This window comes from Myotis yumanensis, unplaced genomic scaffold, assembly GCF_028538775.1.
Source record: "Myotis yumanensis isolate MYYU_CA2020_CCGP unplaced genomic scaffold, mMyoYum1.0.hap1 SCAF_2, whole genome shotgun sequence".
NCBI classification, from domain to species: domain Eukaryota; kingdom Metazoa; phylum Chordata; class Mammalia; order Chiroptera; family Vespertilionidae; genus Myotis; species Myotis yumanensis.
Genome location: NW_027223753.1, coordinates 186,349,215 through 186,376,403, shown reverse-complemented (window position 1 = coordinate 186,376,403; position 27,189 = coordinate 186,349,215). Strand labels below are relative to the sequence as shown.

Below are 27,189 nucleotides of genomic sequence, written 5' to 3'. Positions count from 1 at the left end.
AAAAATACTACTTGGTGTAATTATTATTGCCTTTTAGCCCCTTCTCATTGATTGCAATGTATTAATCCACATCTAATGAGAAATATTGGCTTAAAGATCTCAGAGGCAGCTTGCTAAAATGCAAGGCCATGGGTTTTGGAATCCTACAGACTGAGATTTCAGTTCTGGCTCCGCAACGAAATATCTGCCTGCCTCTCAGGAAGTTACTTTAACCTCCGACCCTTTGGCTCCTCATCTGAGAGCAGAACTAAAATTACCCCTCCCTTCACTGGGTTGGTGACATCGAAATAGGTGCAACATGATAGCACTGCATGCAGTGTCTTGCACACACAGGCTAGTTCACTCTCTTTCGAGGTGTTCCATGAGGGTCCTCTATACTAGAGTTTTCTGTTTCTATGTTCATTTTCTATCACCAGAATGGTGTTGTACATCTGTTACTCTAATGACATTATTTCAAAAGCATTCTTATTTATTACGTATCTTTTCTCAGCTAGAAAGAGCATTTATCCTTTCCCCCTCAGACTACCTCATCCACCCGTGCTCAAATCCTCTCTATCCTAAGCTTCCTTTCCTCCACTGTTAGGGCCGAGCGCCTCATTATCTCTTGCCTGTTCCATACAATATGCATATGACCAGTTTCTCCACCTCTCTTCTCTCCCCACTGTTACTAAAGTACAGACCTGGTCATGCCACTGAGCTTCTCAGTGCCTACAGAATGATATCTAATCTTCTTGGGTTGGCACCCAAATCCCTCCTCTAAGAACCTGTTTTGTTTAGTAAATTATCTGGGTGGACTATTCTGTTTGGGAGATGATAGTCTTTGAAAAATGGCCAGGATTAACTTGGAGGGAGATAGAGATAAGCAAACCTCTCTGGATAAGATATGGACAAGAGTCTTAGGGCTTGGCAGGAAGCAGGCTAAGGAGTTTGAGGGAGAAAGGCTGCCCATCAATGGGGCTGGAGGCAGGAGCCAAGAAGAGAGGGTTGGTGGACATTCTCTAAAGGCAGGAAGAATTGGAGTGTCCTATATTCAATTGTAAGCTTGCTGTCTGCTGGGATGGACTGCATTACATCTCCCATCTCTGGCCCAAACTTTCAATAAAGTCCACTGAACATACAACCTTGCCTCAATGATACATGGGGGAGGAAGAATTGGGGTATCATCTGGTTGGATGAAGAGGTGGAAAGGTTATCAGGAAGTGAAATGCAGAGTAGAGACAGACACTCCATGGAAACAGAGATTTGGGGTTTATAAAACTAAGAAAAAAGTAAGATTCACAACTCTATAGTTTTATTAAAGGGCTCTAGATTTTCTAATTGTGCATTTTTGGGTATCAGAACCAATTTTACTTAAATATTTCAGGACAAATTGATCTCAGCAAACTGGAAGGCTTAGGGTTATGCATCCATTATAAATCTGGCATGACAGCCACTTTTCCTTTCTTTCCCCATCAACAGAACCTCTGAAATACTGGGGTTGGCAATATACCTAATGAGAAGACTACATTTCTTAGCCTCACTTTCTATGGAGAAGTGTCCAGGTTTTAACCAATGTAAGTAGTAGTTACAGGACAAAACTTATCAGAAAGATTCTTTATAAAGGGGACAGAAATGTGAGAAGTGACCTGCCCCAACTTTCTGTTCTCTTTCCTGGCACTCAGACATACTGACTGGAGCTCCAGTCTGTTTCGGATTCTGAGGTCACCCGGAGAATAGAAGCCGAGCATCTGGATGGTAGAGCAGAAGGATCGAACAGCCTGAGTCCCTGGGACTGTGGGCCCCAATAGCAGCTTCCCTTCAGATTTCTTTTACATAAAAGATAAGGGAAATTATCTCTCATTTTTAGTTCTCCACTGTATGCAATTAAACCTAATCTGAATCTGCTAATACAGTAGCAGAATAGCAAAGTGATTAAGGGGTGGGCTCAGGCTACTTTCACTGTTCCTTGCTCTGCCACCTCCTAAGCAGTAGTCTTAAGCAAGTTACCAAACATTTCAGAAGCCTCCATTTTTTCATCTTTAATGGAGGATAATAACACCACTTATCACATGGGGGTTTTGTGAGAATTAAGTAAAATAATGTGCTAAGTACTTAGAACTCTTTTGGTACACAGTAAGTGCTCAACAAATGGTAGCTGTTGCTGCTACTATTACTATTATTAGTACCATTATGCCATGGTCACTTGTCAGGTTTGGTGTTCATTCCATCAATAAGCTATGGGTCCTCTAGGGGAGACACAATTTCTTATTAATTTTTGGGAGTGCTCCAGGACTGGTATATGATGGGTACCCAAAACATCTTTATTGAACTCTACCTTATTATATTTTTGCCAACTGTTTCTTATGAGTAGATGATAAAAATTAGTGGTTTTGTACACTGGGATGGGGACCAATGCTGTGTATGCATACTGTTCATTTAATCTCTACCAAAAACATTTTAGATATGAGCTTGAAGAGTTATTATAGAAAGTGCATGAACTTAGGAGTCAATTAGATCTGTATTCTGCTCGAGGTTTAATTTTAATGATATGAAAAAAGAACTGGAAATAAAGCTGACCACCCCCTTCCCCAGTCCACGTTTCAGAAAAAAAATTATTCAAATGATTTAAATTCATAGTCATGGTTGAAAGACACTATTTGCACAACAAATTTGAATCTAGATTCTATTATTTAAATTTTAATTTCTTTACATGTAAACTGGAGATGATAAAACCTACCTTGAAGAGATGTTTTAAATGTGATAATATATGGCAAGCTCCTAATACAGGCACAAAATAGTAATGACCATTTATTTGGTGCTACCTGTCAGGCATTGACCTGGCACTGTACAGGTATCTCATTTAGTCTTCACAACTCTGTGAAGTTAAGTATTATTATGACCATTTTCAAAGTAGAGAACAGGCTCAGAGAAGTTATGAAACTTGCTCAAGTTTTCACAGGTCATCTATAGCTGAGCCAGGTTCTAGTCTCAAATTAACATTGGTGATTACTGTACCACTTATGACATCTTAATTTCAAACATCCCACTCTTCAAGTTCATTTCTATCCTCTAGCACACTTTCTCAATATTTTTATTTCAATGATTTTCTGAACTCATTGAGAGCACCAATCTCCAGTGATCTTAACACTTCTTATGAATCACCACTTCCCTCATGTTCTCATTTCCAACCTATATTGTGTGGTCCTGCACTAGTTCCAGCTGTAGAAAGCACTCCTAATCTCATTGCTTTTTTTCTCTCTGCCTGGAAAAAGCTAAACCTAGTTAATTCCAACTTTTAATATACTCCATCCACTCTTGTAACCAAGCAGCTATTTATCCTGGAGATAAGTGCAGACAGTAGAGACTAACTCACTTTCAAATTTATGACCACAAATCTTGGTGATTGATTTTCCCCACTTTGGCATGGCATCTATCAGCAAAGGTGTTAGCTCTGTTTATCCTATCCTAGCAATATAAAGGTGAACACATGACCTAAGAAAAGCCAATTAGAATCTTTCACTGATATTTTATATGTGAACACTGGATGAGGATGTCTTTTCCTTCAGATTGTGATTTATAAAGATGAAGCCCTAGATCCAGCCATTGAGCCAATACATTTCTGATTGGTTATGTTTGGCTACTGTGTCTTTAAATGAAAAGAGTTCTGATTAATAGAGACTTCAGAGCAGGGGCAGAGAAAATAGAGATGGAGGATTGGTTTAAGAACTATGTAGTAGGCAAAACTGGTGGGACTTGTAATTGAATGCAAAGGGCTGAGGCAGAAAAGGTTGTACCAAGGTTTTTGTCTGGAATGCGAAGGAGAGAGAGAGAGAGAGAGAGAGAGAGAGAGAGAGAGAGAGAGAGAGAAAATGAATCTGGTTTGGAGGAAGAGGGTATGTTTGGAACATGTTGAATTGAGGTATGCCTGGAACATCCAGATAGAAATGTTTGGTAGAGTTTGAGGCTTGGAGGATATATATATGATTGAGATATGAATGGATATAAGCATGGAAATACTGAGGGAAGTTGAAACCATGAGAGAGGACATAATCACCTTGCAGAGAGTGTAGAGTGGGAAACACCAATATTTAAGGAGCAAGTAGAGAAAGGGAAGTCATGAAGACTTTATAAGAATATAAAGTATAAGAACTTTATATTCTCACACAAAGTCAAGAGAATGTAAAATATCTTAAGATAGATGGCATGATTTTGTCAAATGTAGCAGAGAGTTCCAATAAGGTAAATGCTGAAAAATATCTATAAGACTTGGCAAAGGGGATGCCATTGGTGACCTCATTAAGGTTAATTTCATTAGATGGTGAGGGCAGATGCCAGAGAGCAGTGGGTTGAGGGATGAATCAGAAGTTAAGAGCCATCAATGAGGAGTTTGAATGAGAAGGGGAGGAGAAAAATTGGAAGTTGCTAGAGGAGAATGTGAGCCTAGAAAGAATTATATTTTAGGATGAGAGACTTGATTAGGAACCTGTTGACAAGGAGATGTTGAGGACACAATTAGAGAAGGGGATTATTAAGAACAGAAAAGGATGGGGTTAAGGGCTCTAAGAATTGAGTTGTCCTGAAAGTGAGGACATTTTACCCTCTGAAACTGGAGGAAAAGTGGCAAGTGTGGGTGATTGCTAGGGACATATTTGGTGGTAGAATATTTAAGGAGCTCATTGCAGATATATTCAAGGAATTAAGGTTTGTCTGCTCTAAGGGAAGAGATATGAACTGAGCAGGGCTTGAAGAGAGCAGTGAAAGTGCAGAAAAATCAATGAGAAGATTTGATAAAGGACAAGTGTAAGAACTCATGGGCTCAGCAGAAGGCGGATGGAGACCTTAACTTTGTGGCGTGCTCCTCTGTGGGGTTGAGTAACCTTTCCCAAGAGCTCTTGTTCACCCAGGTGCAGACTTGGGAAGGCAGAGATTCTCAGTTACATTTTACTGGGTCTTTCAGAGGTTGATGATGGGCAGGAGTCAAGGGGTTTGGGGGAATTCTTGATAAGATTTAGGAGCAAGTGCATTAAGGGAATGAGCTATGGTCAGAGACAGGGGTTTTTGTTTAAGGTTCTTGAGGCAAAACTATTCTAGGTGATGACAATACCAGAGTGTATCCACAAGAGTAGTGGCTGATGTGGCATCAGTAGAGGTGAGGATCAAGTTAACCACATGACCTCACTGAATGCAAAGTTGGAAGAAGTGTGCACAATCAGGGCTCTTGGCACAGGCTACAGTACAACATGACTGGTCCAATATTAGGTCCACCTGAGCAGTAGAAATGTCTAGGTTATATAGCACCCATGAATACTGTGACGAGGGTAGGCTCCCAGTATGGGACTGGGCCTGTTTGGCTTCTAAATGTAATGTAGCATCATGAATGAAAAGATGTGGGTGATTCATTCACGAGAACCATCATGATTTGGGCGCGTGGGCCATAATAGGATGAATCTAGAGGAGAATGTGCAGCCTGCATTAACTGGGAAAGACTCTTAGCTGTCTGCCCTATAGTCTCTGTAGGGCCCTCTGGTTATATGTCTGCCTCTATTCCTACCATTGTGAGTCTGCTCTATATGCTAACACTTTTAAATCTATAAATTAATGGTAAAAATCTGGCACTGTCTCCCAAATAATTTTTTTTTTTGCCAAATAAGTTTGAAAATGATTGCAATCAGGTTAACAGAATTTCAAATATTCATGAAATTTATCTAGGTGAATAATTTATTTAATCTATAAGGAAAAATCCTTTGTTCTGTAAGAACCTCAATTATTGGGATATTCATACACATTAGAGGATGACTTTAGAAAAGGAGATAGTGATAAAACCAACAGGGAAGTAAGCCATGACAGGAGACAGATGAAATCAGTCTGGAAATATTTCCCTCATCAAATATAAACCAGTGAACTTTCTGGTTGCATGTTTCTAGTCTGTGCATCCCACGTGGATGAAGACCATGTAGTCGGGATATGCAAAATTAATGCATAACTTGTGATGGCATGTATTAGCTCACAGACCTCCCAATATAAGTTAGCATTCCTACTTCTCATGACACATTTGAAAAGAACATGACATTCACCCCTTCGTGGATTGAACCACATGATCTACCTCATGCTTTTGCATTATAACTATCAAGAATAGTTATAGCAGAATGCTTTCCTTTTCCTTCTTGTTCAAGTTGTCCATTGACCTGTCTCTGGCATTCTGGGAAGGTACTGTGTGGATCACAACTCAAAAGAAGAGGAGGGAAAGGAAATAGGAAAACCATTTCACAGATGATAAATGCTAAGCTTGGTATCTCATTTAAAAAACCCAACAAATAATGAGTTTTATGATTCAAACCCAACAAATAATGAGTTTTATGATTTTTTCTCCAGGAGAGAGAAAGCTCTAGAAAAGCTACTTTGTAGAAAAGCAACTCTGTAGAGTATCAGTCTGTGGTGGAAGATGTACTTTGTGAGTCTCACAATGGCTTTGTATTTCTAGCTTGGTTTTCTCCTGCTTGGGAGGCGTAGCGCCAGTTTGAGGTTCATCAAATCCTAATCCTATCATATTTACTGACTTATTTTGCTACTCTTCCTATCCTTTATTTATAATGATATCCTAGCTGTATTCACTCCCTTACTTATAAAAGGACCAACATCTCTTCCAATGGACATGGCAGGGAATAAGAAGTTAAAAGATGGTTTGGCACCAGAACAATTATTTGTATCAAAAAGCAGTGGAAAAGGTAGTTATTACATTTGAATCAAAACTTATCCCTGAACTCCTGGCAGTCCAGGCACAAAGGAAGCATGAAGACCACTTCTCTGTCACTTCCTACATCTCACCACTAAATACTCTAGAACTGTGGGATGAACAGTAATAGGTCTGCAAGCATGCTTTCCAAAGGCCTTCTGCTGCACGAAGACCCTTACCTGATAATATGGATGCAACAGCTGCAATGATGAAGGACACAATGACACCAGGTCCTGCCATCTCCTTGGCCACCAGGCCAGAAACCACGTACATCCCTGTGCCCACGCAACTGCCAACGCCAAGTGAGATGAGGTCCACGGTGGTGAGCACCTGGGCTAGCTTGGTACCATGTGCTGTGGTGCCTCCTGTTCCCTCCAGCATGGACTCCACCGGTTTGGTGCGCAGGATCCTGGAGTGCATGGCATACCAGGAAGCCCCCCACTGTACCCGCCGGGGGTCCAGGGAGGCGAGGAAGCCACTCATCCTGAGTAGTAGGGGTTCTGGTGAAAGTCAACTGATGGAAGAGGGCTATGGAAGCCTCAGTGGCTGCTTCTGGAACTCATTTAGTGCACAGGGATCTTCTTTTTAGGAAAGGTCCAGAGGGACCCAAAGCAGCCTTTTCCTGGGCATGAATGTCTGCAGGAAGAACACAAGAAAAGAGAAGATGAGACTCAGTGGGAAACAAACCATGGCTTGGAGGCATGGTTGGAGGTCCATGTACTATGCTGTGAGAGCTGGCCTATCCTGTGTACTCATATGTAAAAAGGCTTCATTCCCCCCTTGTATCCCCTCCAGCCCTGAATGACAGTCTGTAGTTTGCACTGTGTTGCATAGTTGTTTGGAAGATCATGGTTTGAGTCAGGGCACTGCCACTTACTCCTCTGGGGCCTTGTGTAAGTTGCTTCACCTTTCTGTACTTGGGTTTCAACTGTACAAGGAGGATAATAAAGTCTGCCTAGTGTTTATGTGAAGATTAAATTGGGGTATGTCTGAAACATGCTTAAGACAATGCCTGGCACATGAAATGTGGTCCTCTGTTCAAACTTTAAGTATTTTTTACCTGGCTTGGCCAAGAGTTGGTCTGTGATTCTGGGGCATATCCTTTGGGGGACACAATACCCTCATTTTTCACATAAGGATGTAAAATTAGACTTCTGACTCTCAAGAGGGCCAGCGCCATTCCGTGGGATTGTTTTGGAACCTTGCTCTCAAATGAAATAAAAAATGTTTCTTGTGTTGCATACACCCAAATATATTTCTTAATGAGCACATATTAGTCTAACCAGGAAAATACAAACAAAGAAAAATAAAGATAAGCAAAACATTTCACAATTATTCTAATTTTTTAACATAATGGATGATGAGCATAGTTCTAATTTATCCATCCTTATTCATACAATATATGAATTAAAGTAACCAATAGTTTCACTATTACAGCTGAACAGTATAATCCAGGTTTTCACTTGACCAAGTGAAAAACGTTTTGAACATTGGTTTACTCTCACAGACTGAGGATGGGGGAGTGGTCCTGGAATTTGATGATGGGCCCCAGAGATGCTGAATGTGTGGGAATAGGTGAAAATTCTGGTTATGATGATCTGAATCTAAAACCTAACTTTGTTTTACACATCAACACATGGGATTTTGGGGGAAGGTCGGTTTTAATATACAAGTTCATTGACTTTTTCAGGAAGGCAACTATAGGATAAATTGAAGGAAGATTATAATTTCTTTAGTTTGGAACTTAAGAGTTCTTCACCATTTCAGAACACAGTGCCCCTGGCAATGCCATCATGGTACTGCCTCTCCCACACTGCACATGTGGAATAGCCTGTCATTTGGAGCTGGCCCATGTGTAGTATTTCTTCATGTAGTGCATGCATCTGACAACTTCATTTGGACATGCCTGAGTGTTTACATAGTAAAATATGTTATATACAGGCAGGTTATCCATGAATTTTGCTTCAGGATGTTAAAGAGGGGTGTGGCCAAATACTTATCACAAAAGAGAGGTGTTGGGTTTGATAGAATGGACAACTACTGTATTAGATGATTTCAAAAGTGTTGTCAAGTTAGAAAATGCAAAGATTATATGAAGCTATTTTTTTTGGAAGCCAGAAGTGGTATAAAATCTTATAAAGAAAAATTTAAAGTATAGCTGAATATTGTATTGTGCTGATAGGCCTAGGACATTTACATTTATAAGTACCAGCCCATGTGATATACCAATATTAACGAATACTACTTAGTACTTAATGTAACCCTTGTTTGTCTCTAAAGCCTTCACAAACAGCACCTAATTAGGAGAACTGGGTGAAACGTGGCAGTTTGGTTCACAGGAGTTGGGTGATTACCCCACTGGTTAAATTTCCTCCTAGACTTGACAGTATTGCTCCATGATGTGTTTTAATTAAGTTTTAAAAAATGTATCTTTATTGTTGAAAGTATTAAAGATGTCCGCCTCCCCACTCCCCCACCCCCATTGACCTCTTCTAGCCCATCCTTGGCCTTCACCACACTACTGTCTGTGTCCATGGGTTATGCAAATATGCATATAAGTTCTTTGGTTAATCTCTCCCCCTCACACCCCACACCCCCCTCACCCCCACCTCCCCTCTGGGATTCATTAGATTGTTCCATGTTTCTATGTCTCTGGATCTATTTTGTTCATCAGTTTATTTTGTTCTTTAGGTTTGTTGTGTTTTAACTCTTAACAATACCTTAGGTATCAGTACAGTTTGATAGTGCCACTTTATATGCCAGAGTCATTTAAAAGCCTAGACTCTAGGCCCTAGAGTATCAGTATTCTTTTACTTATTTGTTTTTTCACATTTCTAGATTTGTGAGAAAATGTGTCACATGTATACCAAGGAAGCTGCAAGAGTGCTTTGCTTGCACTCTTGTGGAGAAATTCAGTATTATCTGTTCTAATTTCAACTCAGCCAGCATATATTGAACATCTATTATGTTTAGGGATGTGAAGATGTGGTAATGGTTGTCATGGAGCTTCCCATCTAGAATGGGAGGTGATGGAGAGCCAAATCACAATGCAAAGGCGGTCATTTGTTTGTTTTTCTGGAAAGTCTTTTTTCCCCCCATTACAAAGCATAGCATGGCTTCTTTTTTTTTTTTTCTGCAGAAAAATCACACAATATAAACAATGACATTGAGTGAGGAGAGACAAGCCAATACAATACTCAGGTAGACAAATAGAACCAGATGGTTCAAGAGAAGAGTAAGGGCTATGTTATGGGTTGAATTGTGATACCCTCAAATGAATATGTTGAGACTCTAATCCCCAGTAGCGCAGAATGTGACCTTACTTGGAAATAGACTCATTGTGGATGTAATTAGTTAAGATGAGGTCATACTGGAATAAGATGGGCACCTAATCCAATTTGACTGGTGTCCTTATAAAAAGAGATTTGGACATAAAGCCACACACACACACAGAGAACAAGATGTGAAGATGAAAGCAAAGGTCAGGGTGACACATCTATAAGCCAAGGAAAACCAAGGATTTCTGGGAAACCATCAGAAGTTAAGAGAGAGCCATGGAACAGATCCTTCCTCACAGCCCGGGGAAGAAACCAACCCTGCCGACACCTGGATCTCAGACTTCCAGCCTCCAGAATGTGAGACAACAAATTCTGTTGTTCAAGCTTGTCGTACTTTTTTTACAGTGGCCTTAGCAAATGAATACAGGCTACAAAGGAAATCAAACAGGGTGATGAAGGGGTGAAGGAGTCTCTGCGGTCATGACATTGGCTCCTGAGTGATGAAAAGGAGCCAGTGATGCCAGGTGTCACTCTTCTTGCAGGGGGGTCCACATAGAAGAGCCAGTGTGGCTGTTCTGGAACTGAAACTTGGACAGGGTGACGGGGAGGATCTAAGTGCTATGTAGAGCTTTACGTGTGTTGACTAATTTAATCCTCACAACAAATCTGCCTTATAGATGAGGCAGTGGAGGCAGGGAGAGGTCCAGTAACTTCTCGGAAGTCACCCAGCCCATAAAGGCAGAGCAAGCACTTGGCTCTGGGGTGTCCATTGCAGAGCTCCTGTCCTCACTCTTGGCTCTCCTGCCTGAGGTGTGCAGGGTCAGACTGTTGAGTGTCTCACAAATCAAGATGAGGGGCTTGAATTTACTCTAGATTCAGTGCAAAGCCATTGGAGGGTTTTATTTAGGCAAGTGACATGATGTGATGTATATTCTTTATTCTTTGTTTGTTTGTCATTCCTCATCCAAGGATATTTTTTTCCATTGATTTAGAGAGTGGAAGGAAAGGATGGGGCGGGGGCTGGGAAGAGAGTTGGTTGGTTGCCTCCCACAGAAGCTGGGAATCGAACCTGAAACCCTCTGGTTCACAGGTTGACGCTCTAACTACTGAGCAAACTGTCCAAGACAGTATGATTTATATTCTTTTTTTTTTTTTTTAATATATTTTATTGATTTTTTACAGAGAGGAAGGGAGAAGGATAGAGAGTTAGAAACATCGATGAGAGAGAAACATCGACCAGCTGCCTCCTGCACATCTCCTACTGGGGATGTGCCCGCAACCCAGGTACATGCCCCTGACCGGAATCGAACCCGGGACCCCTCAGTCCGCAGGCCGACGCTCTATCCACTGAGCCAAACCGGTTTTGGCAATATTCTTAAAAGCTCATTGTAGCTGCTCATTGTAGCTGCTGTGCGAAGTTAACTGAGGAATCATGCGTGATGGTAAGTTAGTCCCAGGACGATGTACAAAGGTGAGTGAGGTGTGCACCTCCTGCTGAGGGAGGCCGTGTTTCTCCATCCTGGCTGCACAGTGGAATTACCCAGGGATCTTTCACAAACGCCGGTGCCTGCCCCAACCTCAGAAACCCCAACTTAACTGATCTAGATATAGGGACTTGTTAAAGCCCCCCAGGTGATTCTAGTAAGGCAGAGTTGGGGTCTACTGCCCTCCACCACCAGTTGTGACTGAAGTGCTGGGTGTGGAAAACCAGATATTGCCTGTGATGGCTGATTTTATGTTTCAGCCTGACTGGGATTAGGGATACTAGTGGGTAAAATATTATTTTGGGGTGTGTGTGAAGGTTTCTCTGGAAGAGATTAATGTTTGAGTTGGTAGACTAAGAAGATTGCCCTCATCAGTATGGGTGGTTATCATTCAATCCATTGAGAACAAAAAGGCAGAGGAAGGGTGAGTTCCTGGTTCTGCTCGTGTGTAGACATCTATCGTCTCCTCTCCTTGGACATTGGTGCTCCTGGTTCCTTTTGGAGTCAGACTGGAACTTACAACACTGGTCCCTCCTGATTCTCAGGCCTTCAGCGTTAGCCTGAATCACAACGCCAACTTTCCTGGTTCTCCGGCTTGCAGGCAGCTAATGGTGGGACTTCTTGGCCTCCATAACATGGGAGCCAATGCCTCTAGCGAATCACCTCATCTGTACACATCCTATTGATTCTGTTTCTCTGGAGAACCCTAATACATTGCCATTTTCCCCATGGGGCCACAAGTCAGACAGGTCCTTCCGGTTTCTCTCCCTGGGCAGGCGGCTGGGCTTCTAGGTAGCTGATGTTTGTTGACAGTGATGACAGAGGCTGTGCTGCCTAGAGATACCCTCTGGGATACTTGTCCTGACCAGCCTTCATCACACACTTTCAGAAGGACACTGAGAAATGAACCAGGCTTGGTGGAGAGGTGATGGTTTCTATTGAACAGACAATTAAGAACCGTGGTGAAAAAAACTCAAGTAGAGCAACAGTAGAGATGGCGAGGATTCCTCCCCAACTCCGTCTTTTCTTCTGAGCGCTTGCTTTACTGATGCAAGCAGGGGCTCGGGGCATTTCCTGTCTTGGTTGGAAATTTAACTGGAGAGAACAAAATGTACAAGAGAAAACATGCTTCTCAGTGACTATTGGCAATATCCATATTCATTACCCCCAGATTATGTTCATCAAAGACAGTTTTGGAAGCCCATTGCTGTAGTGTTTCCAGGATGAGTAATGAATGTGCATTGTGCTTTCTCTAGCACTTTAATTCCAGTTTCTCAAAATACTTCGCAGCTTTACCTAAGGAAGGCTTACAAGGCCCCCGGGAGAAGAGAGTCATCATTGTGGTGTTTGCTGGGTGCTTGAGGGTTCAGCGGGCTCCAAGGATAATGACGGTAAGAGCAGGTTTGGGTCAGGATGAAAATAATTACAGCTTAGAAGTTCACTGAGGTAGGATTATCGAATTAGGTTGGAGTTGGCCAGAGAGGAGAGGAGAAGAGAAGAGAGGAGAGGAGAGGAGAGGAGAGGAGAGGAGAGGAGAGGGGAGGGGAGGGGAGGGGAGGGGAGGAGAGGGGAGGGGAGGGGAGGGGAGGAGAAGGAAACGGAGGATAACAAAATGGTAAACAGTCCCGAATCATTCCTGCCTGATTTTGCAAATACACTGAGGAATTACAGAAATCCCTTTATGCCATTCTCATGAGTAATTGTCCAGCCTTTGCTGAAACATTTGGAGCAGCAGGGAACCTTGGCTGGACAGTTAGGACGGCTACAGAATTCTTCTAATCAATGACCTCTGGAGAGGCCTGGCTACAATTAGAGTGCAAGGTGCCTGGTTTGATGAGGCCCACCTGGTGACTGCAGGGTCAGAAGGAGCCTTCTGAGGCCCATCGCCACTCCTATAACCTGGGCTCCTGCACTAACCCTTCTCCCCTCCAGCCTCACTGCCTTTCCTCCTCTGGGCTGAGCTCCTGGCTCCTTAAGGACAGAATTCAGCACCCAGGTTCTCTGGGTTCATATTCTAGCTCTGCCCTTACTAGCTAAGTGACCCTGGGCAAAGCCTCTATATGTTCCAGTTTTGCCATCTATGAGATGGGATAGTAAGGGTACCTAGCTCACAGGTGGTGGTAAGGAGTGAAGGCGGTAATCCGTGTGAAGCTGTCAGCCCAGGGCCTGGCACAGCGTGTGTGAGTGCTATGGGAGCATTAGCTCAAACTACTCTGCTCTGGCACCTGACCAGGTCTCTTGGTCCGCTGCTGCTGACATCCTCTCCCGCCACCTCTGCCTCCATAGGCAGCTCTCAGAGGACCCCTGGCCTGCTGCCCAGTCCTTATCCAGGGCTTTTCTTTGCTGAAACTCCCCTGAGTTTCTTCTGAACGCCCTGGTATTTTCACTGCCTGGGACTCATCCTCACCCTCCCCACGTTTGCAGAGAGTGGCATTCTCCCTCCCTGTGTTTTATCCAAAGAGGCATCTCAGCAGATTTGCTTGGGCCCTTGGGGGTTATACCTCCTCTCATTCTTCTATACTCTTGGCTTTTCTACCCAAGATGCACACACACCATTGGGTGGCTGGGACATGGTGGGTTCACCTATAGTCATCACTGTATCCCTGAAAGCATGACCCCCTTCTGACCTTCGTACCTGTGGCTCACTCAGCCGGAGCCTTTGATGGCAGAGGCTCTGCTGAGGTCCTTGCTTCTGTCTCTCTTCTAGTCCTCCTGAGCTTGCCAGATAAGGCTCTGTGTTCGTCTGTGGCCCTCACTGTGGATGTCCTGGCCTGTCAGTCACGCTGACCTTACACTGGTGGTCAGATACAGGTCAGGTGTGTCTGAATCTCAGGGTCTGCCCAGCCCTAACAAAGCACCCTAGTAAATTGAATTGAGATCTGTGGCCTGGGAACTCTCTATTGTTGTGCCCTGTTTTGCTCTTTGTATCTGTACAAATGAGGGCTAATCTGCTTACAGGAAAAGCCTTTAAGTTTTTGCAGACAACTGACGTATCTCTTGGAGTCTTATCTTTCCCAGACTAAACATCTTCAGTTCTTCAGTGACCAGCAGTGTTTTACATGTTTCAGATTCTAGTCCAATCACATTCTGATTTGTACATGGGCAGCTCGCAGTTTATTATGTTTAGCATTTCTGGACCATGACAGAGTGGTTGGGAAGATGTCTTGCTGTGTGTGTGTGTGTGTGTGTGTGCGCACACGGGCAAACTCTTAAGTCATACAATGTTGGTGCCTGACAAATTCACTCCAATATACAATTGGCTTAAAAGCCAGGGTTTCTGATTTCCCAGATTACTGATCTCCCCAGTTATATCTTTGCTAAGTGTTTGATAGGTCAAACACATCTCAAGTGTTATTATTCTTTTTTTAAATATGTAACGCTTCATGAATTTGTGTATCATCCTTGCACAGGGGCCCTGCTAATCTTCTCTGTATCGTTCCAATTTTAATATATGTGCTGCCAGAGCGAACACTCAGGTATGTTTTTATCACCCACCATATTACTTAACAATGTAATAACTGCTAGTCCATTTATATTGCATGTGGAATCTCAGATACAGCTGGCTTTGGTTTGCTTGGAATGTCTTTAAAGGCGAGTTTGAATCTATGACAACTGAGTAGCTATGCAAAAGAGATCATACCAATTAATTTTTCAAAGCTTGTTGTTTCTTTGTTTCTAAGTTATTGAGTGCTTTAATCAGCTTTTGTAGTAACAACCTCAAATTTCATAAGTCACAACAATGACATTTATCTCTTGCCGTGACTCTGCTCCAGGCTGTGGAGTGGCTTCAGGTCTTTTTGTCAGTCTGGACTTCGAGTTTCCACATGTCTGCTCATTCTGGATTCAGACTGGAGGGCAGGTCCTACCTGACATGTGTGGTTCTCTCCTGGCTCAGGCCAAGAACAAGGACTGGTGGGAATGAGCAATGCCTCTTCTGCTTCTGGTGGAAGTGGCATTTCCACAGACTTTCCATTGGCTAAAGTAAGTCAAATGACCAAGCCCCTAGTTAATGGGCTGGGTTGCATACCCCTCCCATAGAAGGCATTTTAGTCACATGGCAAAGGGCCAGGTTATATTCTTTTCTTATAAAGGAGGATGTGAATAGCTGTGACCATTATATAACTCATCTCATTGAGCCCATGCTATATACTAGGCAAAGCAATTGTATTTTGTTTTTGAGGCTTTTTTTTTTTTTCTGGAACGAGTAGAAGTCTATGCATCTGAGGGATAAACTTAGAAACTCTGTTGTGTTCGTTCCTGTATTTCCACACCTAATTCTGTAAAGATATAAATATTGATTTTCTTTAACAACCAGAATAAATCCAAAATTCACCCAATTCTGACATCAAGCTGAACAAAACAGTAAGAAGTCATCTTAAATTTATTTGCTTGAAATAAATAATTTAAAAAAAACACCTTAGGAGGATTGATTTTTACCTAGTCTGGGACAATATTTCTGCTTAAAAAACATTTCCCATTCTGCTTCCCTGTTTGTCATCACTCCCGGGGTTGAGAATATCATCTGTTTATTTATTTGCCAGAAAACACTTTCAAGAGAACGTGTACCAGCGAGAATGTCTACTCAGCGAGAGAAGTGAGAGAAGCTTGTCCAGAGATCTGGTTATTCAGCACTGAAGTACCACGTTTCTCCTCTAGCACCCAAGTCAGGGAGGAACTCACAGCCTGACCTCACCTCCCACTCTTTTCTCCCACTGACCCCAGGTCCAAGATCGCAGGGCTCTGCATGGTATCAGGCGTGTTGACTACTTGGGCCTCCTCTCCTCTGATTTCCTATGGAACCCCCAACTCAGTATGTATTAAATTGCCTTTCACAGACTGTTTTACTCTCATAGGCTAGGATCTCATTCAAACCCTCCAAATGGTTTTATACCACAAAGAAAATGAAATCCTGATTCTTTACTCTAGCCTACAGGGCACTACACGTTATGGTGTCTACTTCATCTCCAAGTTCATCTCCCACCACCATTCCTCTTGGTTCAGCATGTTGACCTCCTTTTGGTTCGTGAAACACAGAGGGCTCTTCCTTATTTCAGACACTTCACACTTGTTTCCTCTACCTGGAATCTCTTGCCCCAGGTCTTTGCATGACTCTCGCCTTCTCATAATTCTGATCTCAGCAGAAATGTCACTTCTGTGGAGGGAGACCTTCCTGTACCAGCTAAGCTAACAGTTTTCCTTGTCTTTCATTCTCCTTCCCTCATGTTCTATCTATCTATCTATCTATCTATCTATCTATCTATCTATCTATCTATCTATCTATCATCTACCTATCTATCTATCATCTATCAATCATCATCTATCATCTTCTATATTTTGAGTAATTGACCACCATTTGACATTTATTTATATTTTCATTGTCTGTATCCTCCCTCTAGACCAGGGGTCCTCAAACTTTTTAAACAGGGGGCCAGTTCACTGTCCCTCAGACTGTTGGAGGGCCAGACTATAGTTTAAAAAAAAAACTATGAACAAATTCCTATGCACACTGCACATATCTTATTTTGAAGTAAAAAAACAAAATGGGAACAAATACAATATTTGTATTTGCATGTGGCCCGCGGGCCATAGTTTGAGGACCCCTGCTCTAGACTGTAATCTCCTTGAAGGTAGGGATTTTGTCTGTGTCGTTTTTTTGCTGACTCCCTAGTGATCACAGCAGAGACTAGTACACTGTAGGTAACCAGCAAGTATTTGTAGAAAAACAATTTCTCCATAGAACTAAAACAGAGTACTAGGCATAAAATATTTCTTTATAAAAGATATCATTTGCAATCACAGTTTGTAATAATCCCTGCTATCTTGAAACATATATTGCAATGTAAGATGACTTCCTTTGTTAATTACTCTTTGTGTATAAAATCAAAGAAGACAGAACCTTAGAAATCATTTGATTCAAGTCTCAGATTTTACAAATGAGAAAACTCTTTATTTTCACTGAATGCTTTTATGCATTTAATTTCCCGTTGGGAAATTAAACATTTTCTCTAACTATAAATAAATCATCTCTATATATTTTTGATCCTTTTATATTCATTAACTCAAGGGAAGACCATTAAACATCCACAATATTATAGTATTAAAATCTTTAATCTGAAATTATTAAAATTTAGTTAAGGTTAGAGTTGTATTTTTTGATGTAGACATCTCATGTAGTACTTTTTGATGTAGATATTCCATGTAGCTCCTTGGAGACCTCAAATAGTCTTTTACCCAATTAGAGTAATAAAAATCTCCGAAATCACAGACTTTGACAGCCTAAGAATGTAATACGTTTTTGAAAAATGGAGCTCTGCTTTGCCCCCTTCATTTCTAGCTTCAGAGTCTACTTTGAGGAAGGCACCTACACAGGATCTGTGAGCCTCAAGCCCCCGGGGTACACTCTGAATTCACAGCCCAGAGAATTCCTCTCCAGAGGCAGGTTTCTTCGACTATCGTCAAGCCATTTCATCAGGAAATCTGAAAGCCAACAGCCCTAAGTCACAGAGAAATGCCAGATTTCACTTGGGGACTTCTAAAGGAATTTCCAGCCTATAAGCTATTCAACTGAAAAGTGCTTGCTTCCAAGCTGCTGAGTTAAAAATTTCCCAGATTGCAAGTTCTTAAGTTCAAATGTATTCCTCACAGAGCACACTAAGGTGCAACTGTTAATGCAAATATAAATAGTTAACAGAATGGAACAATATGTCCATTATCACAAGTATTCAAAGAAATGCCAAACAAAAGGGGACATTTTCTCTTATTAATATGGCAAAGGTCAAAAAAATAAAAATACTCATCTGAGGAGGGGGTCAAAGAAGTGATGCTTCCGTACACTGATGGTGGAGGGACTGTGAACTGACATACATGTTTTTGGAAAGTAAACCTATCATGTGGAAATAATGAGGTGCAAAAAAGTTTTTTCTCAAGGATATCCTCTGCAGTTTTATGTATAATGGTAAAAATTGGAAACAGCCTAAGTGTTCAAAAATAGAAACAGAGTTTAATAAACTATAAAGCATTCAAAGAATAGAATAGTAAGCAAACATTAAAATATTGTTCCAAAATAATATTCGTGGACATAAAAACTACTCAAGATATAATAAATTAAAGCTACTACAACAATAAAGAATATAGAATTGTGCATGAAATATGATCCAATTTCATTCATGTGCTAAAATATTAAAAGTATGGATCTATGTATGGTGGATTTAGGAATGATTTCTATATTCATCTTTTTTGTGGTCAGCATGTATTCCTTTAAAATTAGAAAAAAAATTTTTTTTTCAAAACAAAACAAAAGATCCCAGAATAATGAGCATGTGCCTTCTTTTGCTGAGGTCAATGGTTTCCTTGTTGCTAAATTCAATGAATGCACTAAAGTGCTAAAACCCTCATCTCTCTCACTTCACCTGCCAGAGGCATTCAACACAGTTGTCCAAGTCCTCCTCACTCTCATTTCCTTTTACAGCAGTGAGGGCCATGGTTTGTGTGTCTATGTCATATGCAAGTTACATGGAACTCTCCTATCATTCTTTTAGGAATAAGCTACTGTGATTTTTTTCTTTTTCAGTATAATGGAATTTTAAAAGGAATAACACATCCTCCGTAAGATTCTCACTGCTGGTACAGTTTTAGTTCTTAATATGGTATCTACTATTAAGTGGAATCACAATGATATTTAGATGTGACATGTGTTAGACAGTATAAGTCAACATCAAGAAACCATTATGCTGATACTAGGATGTCTTTGCTGAAAAAGTGGTCTAAAGGGGAAAAAGAGACTAAATGCTATTTAGTTCAACATGAAAAAAAAGGAGAATCAGCTTGACAAATATGAACAAGAATATAAATATGCTTTAAGGCAAAGGGTCAAATGGTTTATAAACTTTCAGGTTCATCTGGACTCTTTGGTCATCTTTATACTTTGACCCATGCTTGGAGTGGCCTGTCTGAGACTGCTGCCATTGACCTCCTCCTTTTCCTCAGAAGACATCAGCCCAGATCTCACCTATTTTTTTTATGCCTCCTCTGGAAGAGTTGGCCATGATGCCCAATGTTTAGAATCAGCCCCAGGAGAACTTACTTTACTATGTTCTGTATCAATGAGATCCATGAGTTCATGGACCTCTATTCTTAATGCACACAATCTCTCTAGAACCAAGTGGGATGGTAAGGGGGATGGGCCAAATTGCATATTATATTTTGACAACTGAAGGCTATTCCAGCAAATAACCCTCTGTGTTCAGAGTCTGGGCTTGAGGATGCTTAATTGGGTCCATCTACCATAGGCAAGTGCTGACAGTATAAATCCTTCCTGCTTATGGTCTGAGTCTGGCCAGGCCCCCCATTGCGTTTTGTTAGTGAGAAATCACCAAATAAAAAGGAGTGAACTCTTCTTGAGGCACATCGCAGGACTGAAACAGTGCCCTATTAGTTTGAACTCTTGGTTTCATTCTGTTGTAAGTAGATAAAGGGCAAAATAGACTAAGAGGGAATCTTTTATTATGAGGCTAAAAGCTGATATGTTAAATGGTTAAATATCTAAAATGCAAATCATCCTATATAATAAAAGGCTAATATGCAAATTGTCCCCTCAAGAGTTTGACTGTCTGGGAGTTTGACCACTTGCTATGATGTGCACTGACCACCAGGGAGTGGCACAGAATAAAGGAAGGCCCCGGCCGGCAGCTGGCAGCAAGAGGGAGGGCAAGGGGGAGGAAGGAAGGCCCTGATTGGCCCTGATCGCCAGCCAGGCCTAGGGACTCTACCCATGCATGAATTTTGTGCACCAGGCCTCTAGGACTGCATAAAAAAGAGTGTTTTCCTCTGTCTTCTATGTCTGCACATCTGAGGTAGAAATATTGACTCATGCTCTCCTATGTGCCAGATGCTGCCCATATCTTATCTTGGGTAACCTTTACTGAAAAGTTGCATCACTTACAAGATGCTTACTATGTACCAGGCATGATTTTAACTGATTTATATATGTTATTTTTACAACAACCCTGTGAGGGAAATATTACTTTTAACTACTTCCAAATTAAAGATGAGGAATAGAGGGCACAGAGTAGTCAAAGCATTTGTTCAAAGTGACACAGCTACTAAGTGGCAGAGCTGGGATTTGAACCCAGGCAGTGTAACTCCAGGGCGGTGGACCATCTAGAGCAGCCCAGTACTGCAGAGTTATCTGTGATGATGAAATGTTCTTGTGCTGTCCAGTACGGTAGCCATAGACACATGTGGCTATCGAGAACTTGAAATGTGGCTAGTGCAACCGAAGAGCTGAATTTTATTTAATTTTAATTAATTTGAATTTAGATAGCCTTGCATGGCTAGTGGCTATTATACCAGACAACACAGCTGTCAAGTCTGTGCATAGTAACTACCAAAATAACTTTAGAATGGCGGTGGTATCCTTCATAGGACAGGATACTGGGTGTCAGAGAATTTGGGGGATGTAGCCAAGGCTCTAAAACTAGAATGTGGACATGCCAGGATGTCAGGTTCTAAAGCCACATGCGTTGGTTGTCAGAGCTGCACCTATCCCAGCCTTCTTCCCTACAACCCATCCATTCTCCTGGCTCTTCATCTCTTTCCAAACAGGATCAGAAAGCATATCTTTCTTCCTTCACCCTATCGAAGTCTCTTTTTCCCTTCCTCTATTATTAATGCAGTAACAGTAGAACAGCACTTAGTGGCAAAACGTCATGCTACATGTGTGGGGGATGTGGCATGGCCCAGCAGAGCTTAACTGACCAAAGTGGAACAGCATAACTTGGTAGTAGGTGGTGTACTCATTCTTAACATTGTTAAGGGCTTATCTCAAACTGTTCTTTTGTTGTCTCTCTCGGTTATTCTTCCCTCCAATCTACCACAATTCTTCCATCCTTGGGAACAAAATATATGCCGCATAATCAAAACAGCCTTTGGTTAAAAGCACTAAAGTTTTATCTACTTCACATTTTATTATTTAATTTGACATTTCCACAGCTTCCCCTCCACCCCCACCCCAAACTTCTTTCAATTAGGTTCACATTAGCTAATACTATTTTTAAAGAAAAAATACAAAATTATTTATGGTTTGGGAGACTGTCACTTTTTCTTAAGCATGGCTTTGAATAAACCAATCTTATATTAACCCCTGGTGAGCCAAGCACAGTTTCTTGTGCCCAGTAACCTCTCAACAACTATTCACATTTTAATTGATTCGCCTTTCTTCTACCTTCCTTTAGTGACTTAGAACTGATCCGAGTAGGAAATCTCACTTTAATCATCGAGCATGAACAGAGAAAACAGATCTCTGTTCAACAACAACAGAAAACCAAATTTAAAAACGGGTGCACCAGGCTTAAAGCACCCAGGCAATCCTTTTTGGCATTAGAAGAGAAGAAATGCTGTTACTTTGTCAGATAGCAGCCTGCCCATCTGATCACCAAATACTATCGCTGTCTTATCTGGAGATGAAGACTCACCAGCTCCCAGACAGAGGAGGCAGAATCTAATGTTTCCTGGTGGAGAGCAGCGTGCCAGTATTTCCAGTGACCTGGAAAGCAGGAGTCTGCTGGCAAGCAGCTTGGGAAGAGGATGCTTTTAAGACGCTGAAAAAATGGGGAGAAAGGGCATTTGTGATTAGGTCTCCTCGATGCTCCTAATCCCCTTGTGACGTACTCTGGATGTCTTGGATCTTAAATGAGGTATGGCCAACCTGATAGTACTTAGAAATCCAGAACCTTGATGTAAATTAGTGTTCTTATTTCCACTGACTCATTTGGAGGGAATTAGTTCACATGGTGATATGAACAGAGAAGGAGAAAGGAGTAAGGAGCAGGCATTTCATAATTTCTCAAAATATGATTTCTAGCATTGTACTTCTATTTAAATAGAAGTTCTTGCTACTCCCAACCCACCTTCCAGAGCAATCTCACTGTCAAACCATGCTGTTCCCTGGTGTGCAATCGTAGGGGAGGCCCCTCACACTGATGGACAGCTGGCTCCAGAAGATGATATGGATCAGCATTCACTAGTCCAATTTTTTTCTCCCTAAAGTCTGGACTTGAACTAGTATTGGTGGCAAGGGCTGTAGGACCATGAATAGTATCACATGCCGGTGGACAATGCATAGATCTCCACGGTCTTTGAAGTTAGACTCCCAGGGGTTCTCAGCCCTTTAGGATCATTTAGAACCATTTGAGTCAACTGGGGAGCTTCTAAAAATGACAACATACAGTTTCAGTATCAAGCAATTTATATTTAATTGGTCTGAGGTGGGAACCTGACATCAGTGATGTCAAAGGGATCCCCAGGTGACCCCAAAATGTAGTCAGGGCTGAGGTCACCTGGATGGAGCAACTAGCAACTTCAGTTTGTCTCTTTTACTATAACCATCCTAGTGAGTGTGAAGTGGCATCTCATTGTGGTTTTGATTTGCATTTCCCTAATAATTAATAAGTATCTTTTCGTGAGCTTATTGGTCACTTGTATATTTCCTTTAGAGAAATGTCTGTTCACATTCTTTGCCAACTTTAAAAATTAGGTTGTTTGTGTTTTTATTGTTGAGTTGTAAGAGTTTTTAAAATATATATCCTGATACTAGACCCTTATCAGATATAAGATTTGCAAATATTTCCTCTCATTCTGTGGGCTGTCTTTTCACTTTCTTGATGACATCATTGCAATGCAAAAGTGTTTGGATTCAATGTAGTCTAATTTATTCATTTTTCTTTTGTTGTTTATGCTTTTGGTGTCATATCTAAGAAATTGTTGCTTAATCCAAGGTCACAAAGATTTATGCTTATGTTTTCTTCTAAGAGTTTTATAGTTTTAACTCTTACATTGAAGTATTTGATCCATTCTGAGTTAATTTTTATATATAAGATGAGCCCAACTTCCTTCTTTTGCATGTGGATATCCAGTTGCCTCCGCACCACTTGTTGAAAAGACTATTCTTTCCCCATGTAATTATCTTGGCACCTTTGTCAAAATCTATTTCCCATAAATGTAAGGGTTTATTTCGGGACTCCCGGCTCTTCCTCTATGGTTTACTGCTCATTGGAGCAAATCTAGCATTATTAGCCCCTGTTGACTGAATGCCAGTGTGCTTCCCAATATAAACAACTCATAAATATCTAGAACACCCCTCAGGAGGCAATGCTCCCATCGAGAGCCTCTTCTCTAAAGTTACCTTCTGTACCCTTCAACCTATTCCTTTCTCTGCTCCGCCAGCCCATCTCCCACATTACTAAAACACATGTCTCTCCCAGGCTGTTCCTCCCTTGAACACTTTCAATGGCTCCTGATGCCCTGTGAACTGAAGTTCAAACTTTCCAACATGGCCCATCAGCTCCATACCCTCCAGCTTGTCCTGCACACCACCTGGCCTATGGACCTGGCCTTGCCATTATGTGCTGCCCCTCCATCAGGCACACCGGCAGCCCTTTGGACATCACATTCATCCCTCAGAATCAGCTCCGTCAGCATCTCTGGCAGACTTGTGGGTCTCTTTTCCAGCTGGTGGTGCCCTCCTTGAGTTCCCAAAGTGTCTTCAGGAGACCTTCATCCTGGCCTTATCATTCCAAAATTCAAGAGCTGGATTCTCTTTCTGCCACTGGCCCTAAGTGCCCTGCCTTGTTTATCTTGGCATCCCCAGGTTCCACCTCCCTGCCAAGCGCACTGCCTGGCCACTGTTGGGGGCCAGTGAATTTTGGTAGAGAGAATGCATTGCTGTAAGTTCTTCCTGAGGAAATTCTCCAGTTCTCTGGAGACACTGATTAGCCTTGCAGCTCATGAAGATGTATTGCTATTGATTTATATAATACACATGCCTCTATTTGAGAAGAAAGACAGGGGTCTGTCTGTTCGTGTAGTTCCAGGGGTAGGGAAGGAAGCTCCCAGTTTAAAACATCATCATCATCATCAGCAGCAGCAGCAGCAGAAAGTCTTCCAAATACTAAAAAATTCTCTAATGGGGCAAAACCTTTTTGTTCCATAAGGAAAGAGGCAGTTAAAACCCAAGTGCCTCACGTGAAATATTCAGTGGAAATGTCCGATGGGAGATAAGCAGAGGCTATAGAGAGACGAGGCTCAGCCCTGGGGACCTAAAAGGAGCCACAGTGCGGGGACACCTGAAGAGAGAACAGTCGGGAGAATACATTTGTCTGAAGTGGCAACTCTGCCTTTAAGTGACTTGTTTGCAAACATTGTCACTGGACTCAACCCCGACACCAATCCTCCTGTTACAGCTCTGATGCCCAAGCTATTGTTAAAATGTATTTTGCATGATTTGATATTTTAAAATTATTCTTTTTCTTTCTAAAATTAATATACATTAATTTTCAATATTGAGAAATCTGGCTAAATAAAAAAGAAGCAACATCCATCACCACGAAGTCCACTTCCTACAGATGGCACTGTGAATGTTCGCGGGCACACGCTTCTAGTCACTGCGTTTCTCTCCAGTATTTAACCCCTCCTCAGTGTGGCTCTGATAGTCACTGGGGAAAACTGCACATTTCAGAACTGAATTAGAAAAGGGCAAGCGCAAGAAGAGGGTAAATGAAGAATGCTGAGGAGTTTCCCAGCTCCCCTCTGTGCGAGGACTGTGCTGGGCACGGCTAGGAGTGATTAGAGTATTGATTCTATTACATCTTGCCCTGCACTGCCGTGACGTCAGTAATGTAATTCAGCATGGCCAGAATGAAATTAACCGTGAGTCAGATGGCAGCTCCTGGCTTTTTAAGCGAAGGAGAAATGGATTTTGTCAAAGTTTATTAATTCAACATTTTTTCTTCTATGTCTGTGTTTCATTTATTCAGAATGAAGTCCAAGGGGCTATGTTGAAACCTCACCTTAATTGATGGTCAGCATTTCCTTCCCCCGAATGAAGGCTTTTACTCCAACTCCACAAAAGGCCAGCGCCAGGCTTGGGAAGCCTCTCCAGCATGGCTCCCTTCCTTCTTTCCCACAGCATTCACCCACGTCAGCCTTCATGGGTCGCAGCTGCCCTGACCACGCTGACAGCCCCACCAGCCTCTGCTTGACCCCGTGGTGGATGCTGCTCTGAAAGCCCAACCCTGGGCATCACCTCTTTGCTCAGGAACCGTCAACAGTTCCCTGATGCAAAACAAATGAAGTTCGCACTCTTAGCAGTTTACTTGTCTACCTTTCCAGTCATACACTCTGTTACTCTCACATGGCTCCTGTGAAAGTAATCTTTGAAGGGGCTGCCAAGTGCTTTGAAAAATATGTTGTTTCTTTAGCTAATTAGGAAAGTTATACTTTCACAACCCTCGTTGTAGACAATTTGGAAAGCCCAGCGAGTGAAAGGAAGAAAATAATAATTACCTATATCGCACTGCCTAAAATTAGCCACTTTTACTAACATGTTGGTGCAAAACGGTCCAAAATTATGTTCAAGCTGTACATACAATATTGTATTGTGCTGTTTTTACTTATTATGTTATAGACACTACTCAGATCACTGAAATATTCTTATAAAATACAATTCGAATGGTTGTTCAATGTTCCATTACATAGTTGTAATCCTTCATCTATTGTTGGTTTTGTTAGACATTTAGGTTTCTATCAAATTTTGACTGTCATAAGTAAACTTGCTTGCGTATAAATCTTTAACCACATTATTGATGTTTGCTTAGAAGAGATTCCTAGAAGATGGTGCCACATAACTCTTCTGTCTATTATTTTAATAACTGGAGTGTTTGTTTTATCTCCCCTACCAAATATGTGCCTATCCTGTGCCAACTGGCAAAAAGTTTTGCCCATAGTAGGTACACTACAAATGATGGTTAAATTAAAAGACAGTTCCTCTTTCTGTGTCTCAATTTCCTTCAGCCGTTTCCTTCATTTGTAAAATAAAGGTATTGAATTATATTATCACTTAGACATGTCATTCTATGGTTTTTAAGGCTTCAGAATTTAGCTAATAACATATCTAGGATGTGGTATTCATGAATAGTTGCTATCACAACCCATTTCCTGTCTGGGTCACTGATTTCCTACAGGGCTCAGGATGGCCTGCAGCCTAGCTGTTGTGGGCAATACGGAAAGTTGGGAAGTCCATGATATTTGCATTCCCTCAACCCTCGCTTCAATTTCTCCTCTGTGTGACCTTGCACAGAGGGCATTAACCTCTCTGGATTTCAGGTCTTCTTCTGTAAATCATGCCTACTTTGCAGAGTAGATGGGAGGACTACATTGGATAATTGTGCAGGGCTCTGTGTAATAGTGGGCTTTAATTGTCATAGCTCTTATTGTAATACATGTTTCAATAAATCACTTAGGCATCCTGTGCTCTGGATGTTTGACATACTAGGGTTATTCTTTGAGGGAGGCATGGGTCCTCTTTTTCAGCATTGGCACAGTGAATGGTGAATTACCATATAAGCCTGTTTTCTGCATGTGTACTTTTAATAGCAGAATCTAGACACAGGCAATTCCTCAGAAAACCTAAAGGAAGTAGGTATTGAATTTGCCCCTTTACAGACAGACACAGACACATCAAAGGAAGCCAATTCTTTGAATTTTCAGGTAAATTATATCCAGATTGACATTATACTTACTGAAATATAGCCTACAGGCTCTCCCTCACTCCCATCACAACCTTTGTAACAAAGGTACTAAGGGAAAAAACAAAAGAGGACCCGGGAAGTGCCCAGAGGAATAAATTAATAAATGGGACCTTCTTTTAAGACAGAATGCT

General features: G+C 41.6%; 1 protein-coding gene and 1 non-coding gene across 3 annotated transcripts in view; both read right to left on the bottom strand.

Moving 5' to 3' along the window:
- SLC7A14 (solute carrier family 7 member 14) overlaps positions 1-27,189 on the bottom strand; it is a 107,655-nt gene that overhangs the window by 52,832 nt on the left and 27,634 nt on the right. The window contains exons 1-2 of one of the 2 annotated variants that reach the window (XM_070406811.1): positions 21,947-22,021; positions 6,892-7,348 (exon numbers count right to left, since the gene is read on the bottom strand). In XM_070406811.1, coding sequence (XP_070262912.1) covers positions 6,892-7,195 — 304 coding nt within the window. In that variant the 5' untranslated portion in view covers positions 7,196-7,348; positions 21,947-22,021. Of the gene's footprint in view, positions 1-6,891; positions 7,349-21,946; positions 22,022-27,189 lie in introns of those variants that run through there. The other variant, XM_070406810.1, reaches the window with a different exon arrangement.
- On the bottom strand, positions 14,840-14,946 carry LOC139004519 (U6 spliceosomal RNA). The gene has a single exon (XR_011470399.1). It is a non-coding gene; the product is annotated as a U6 spliceosomal RNA (small nuclear RNA).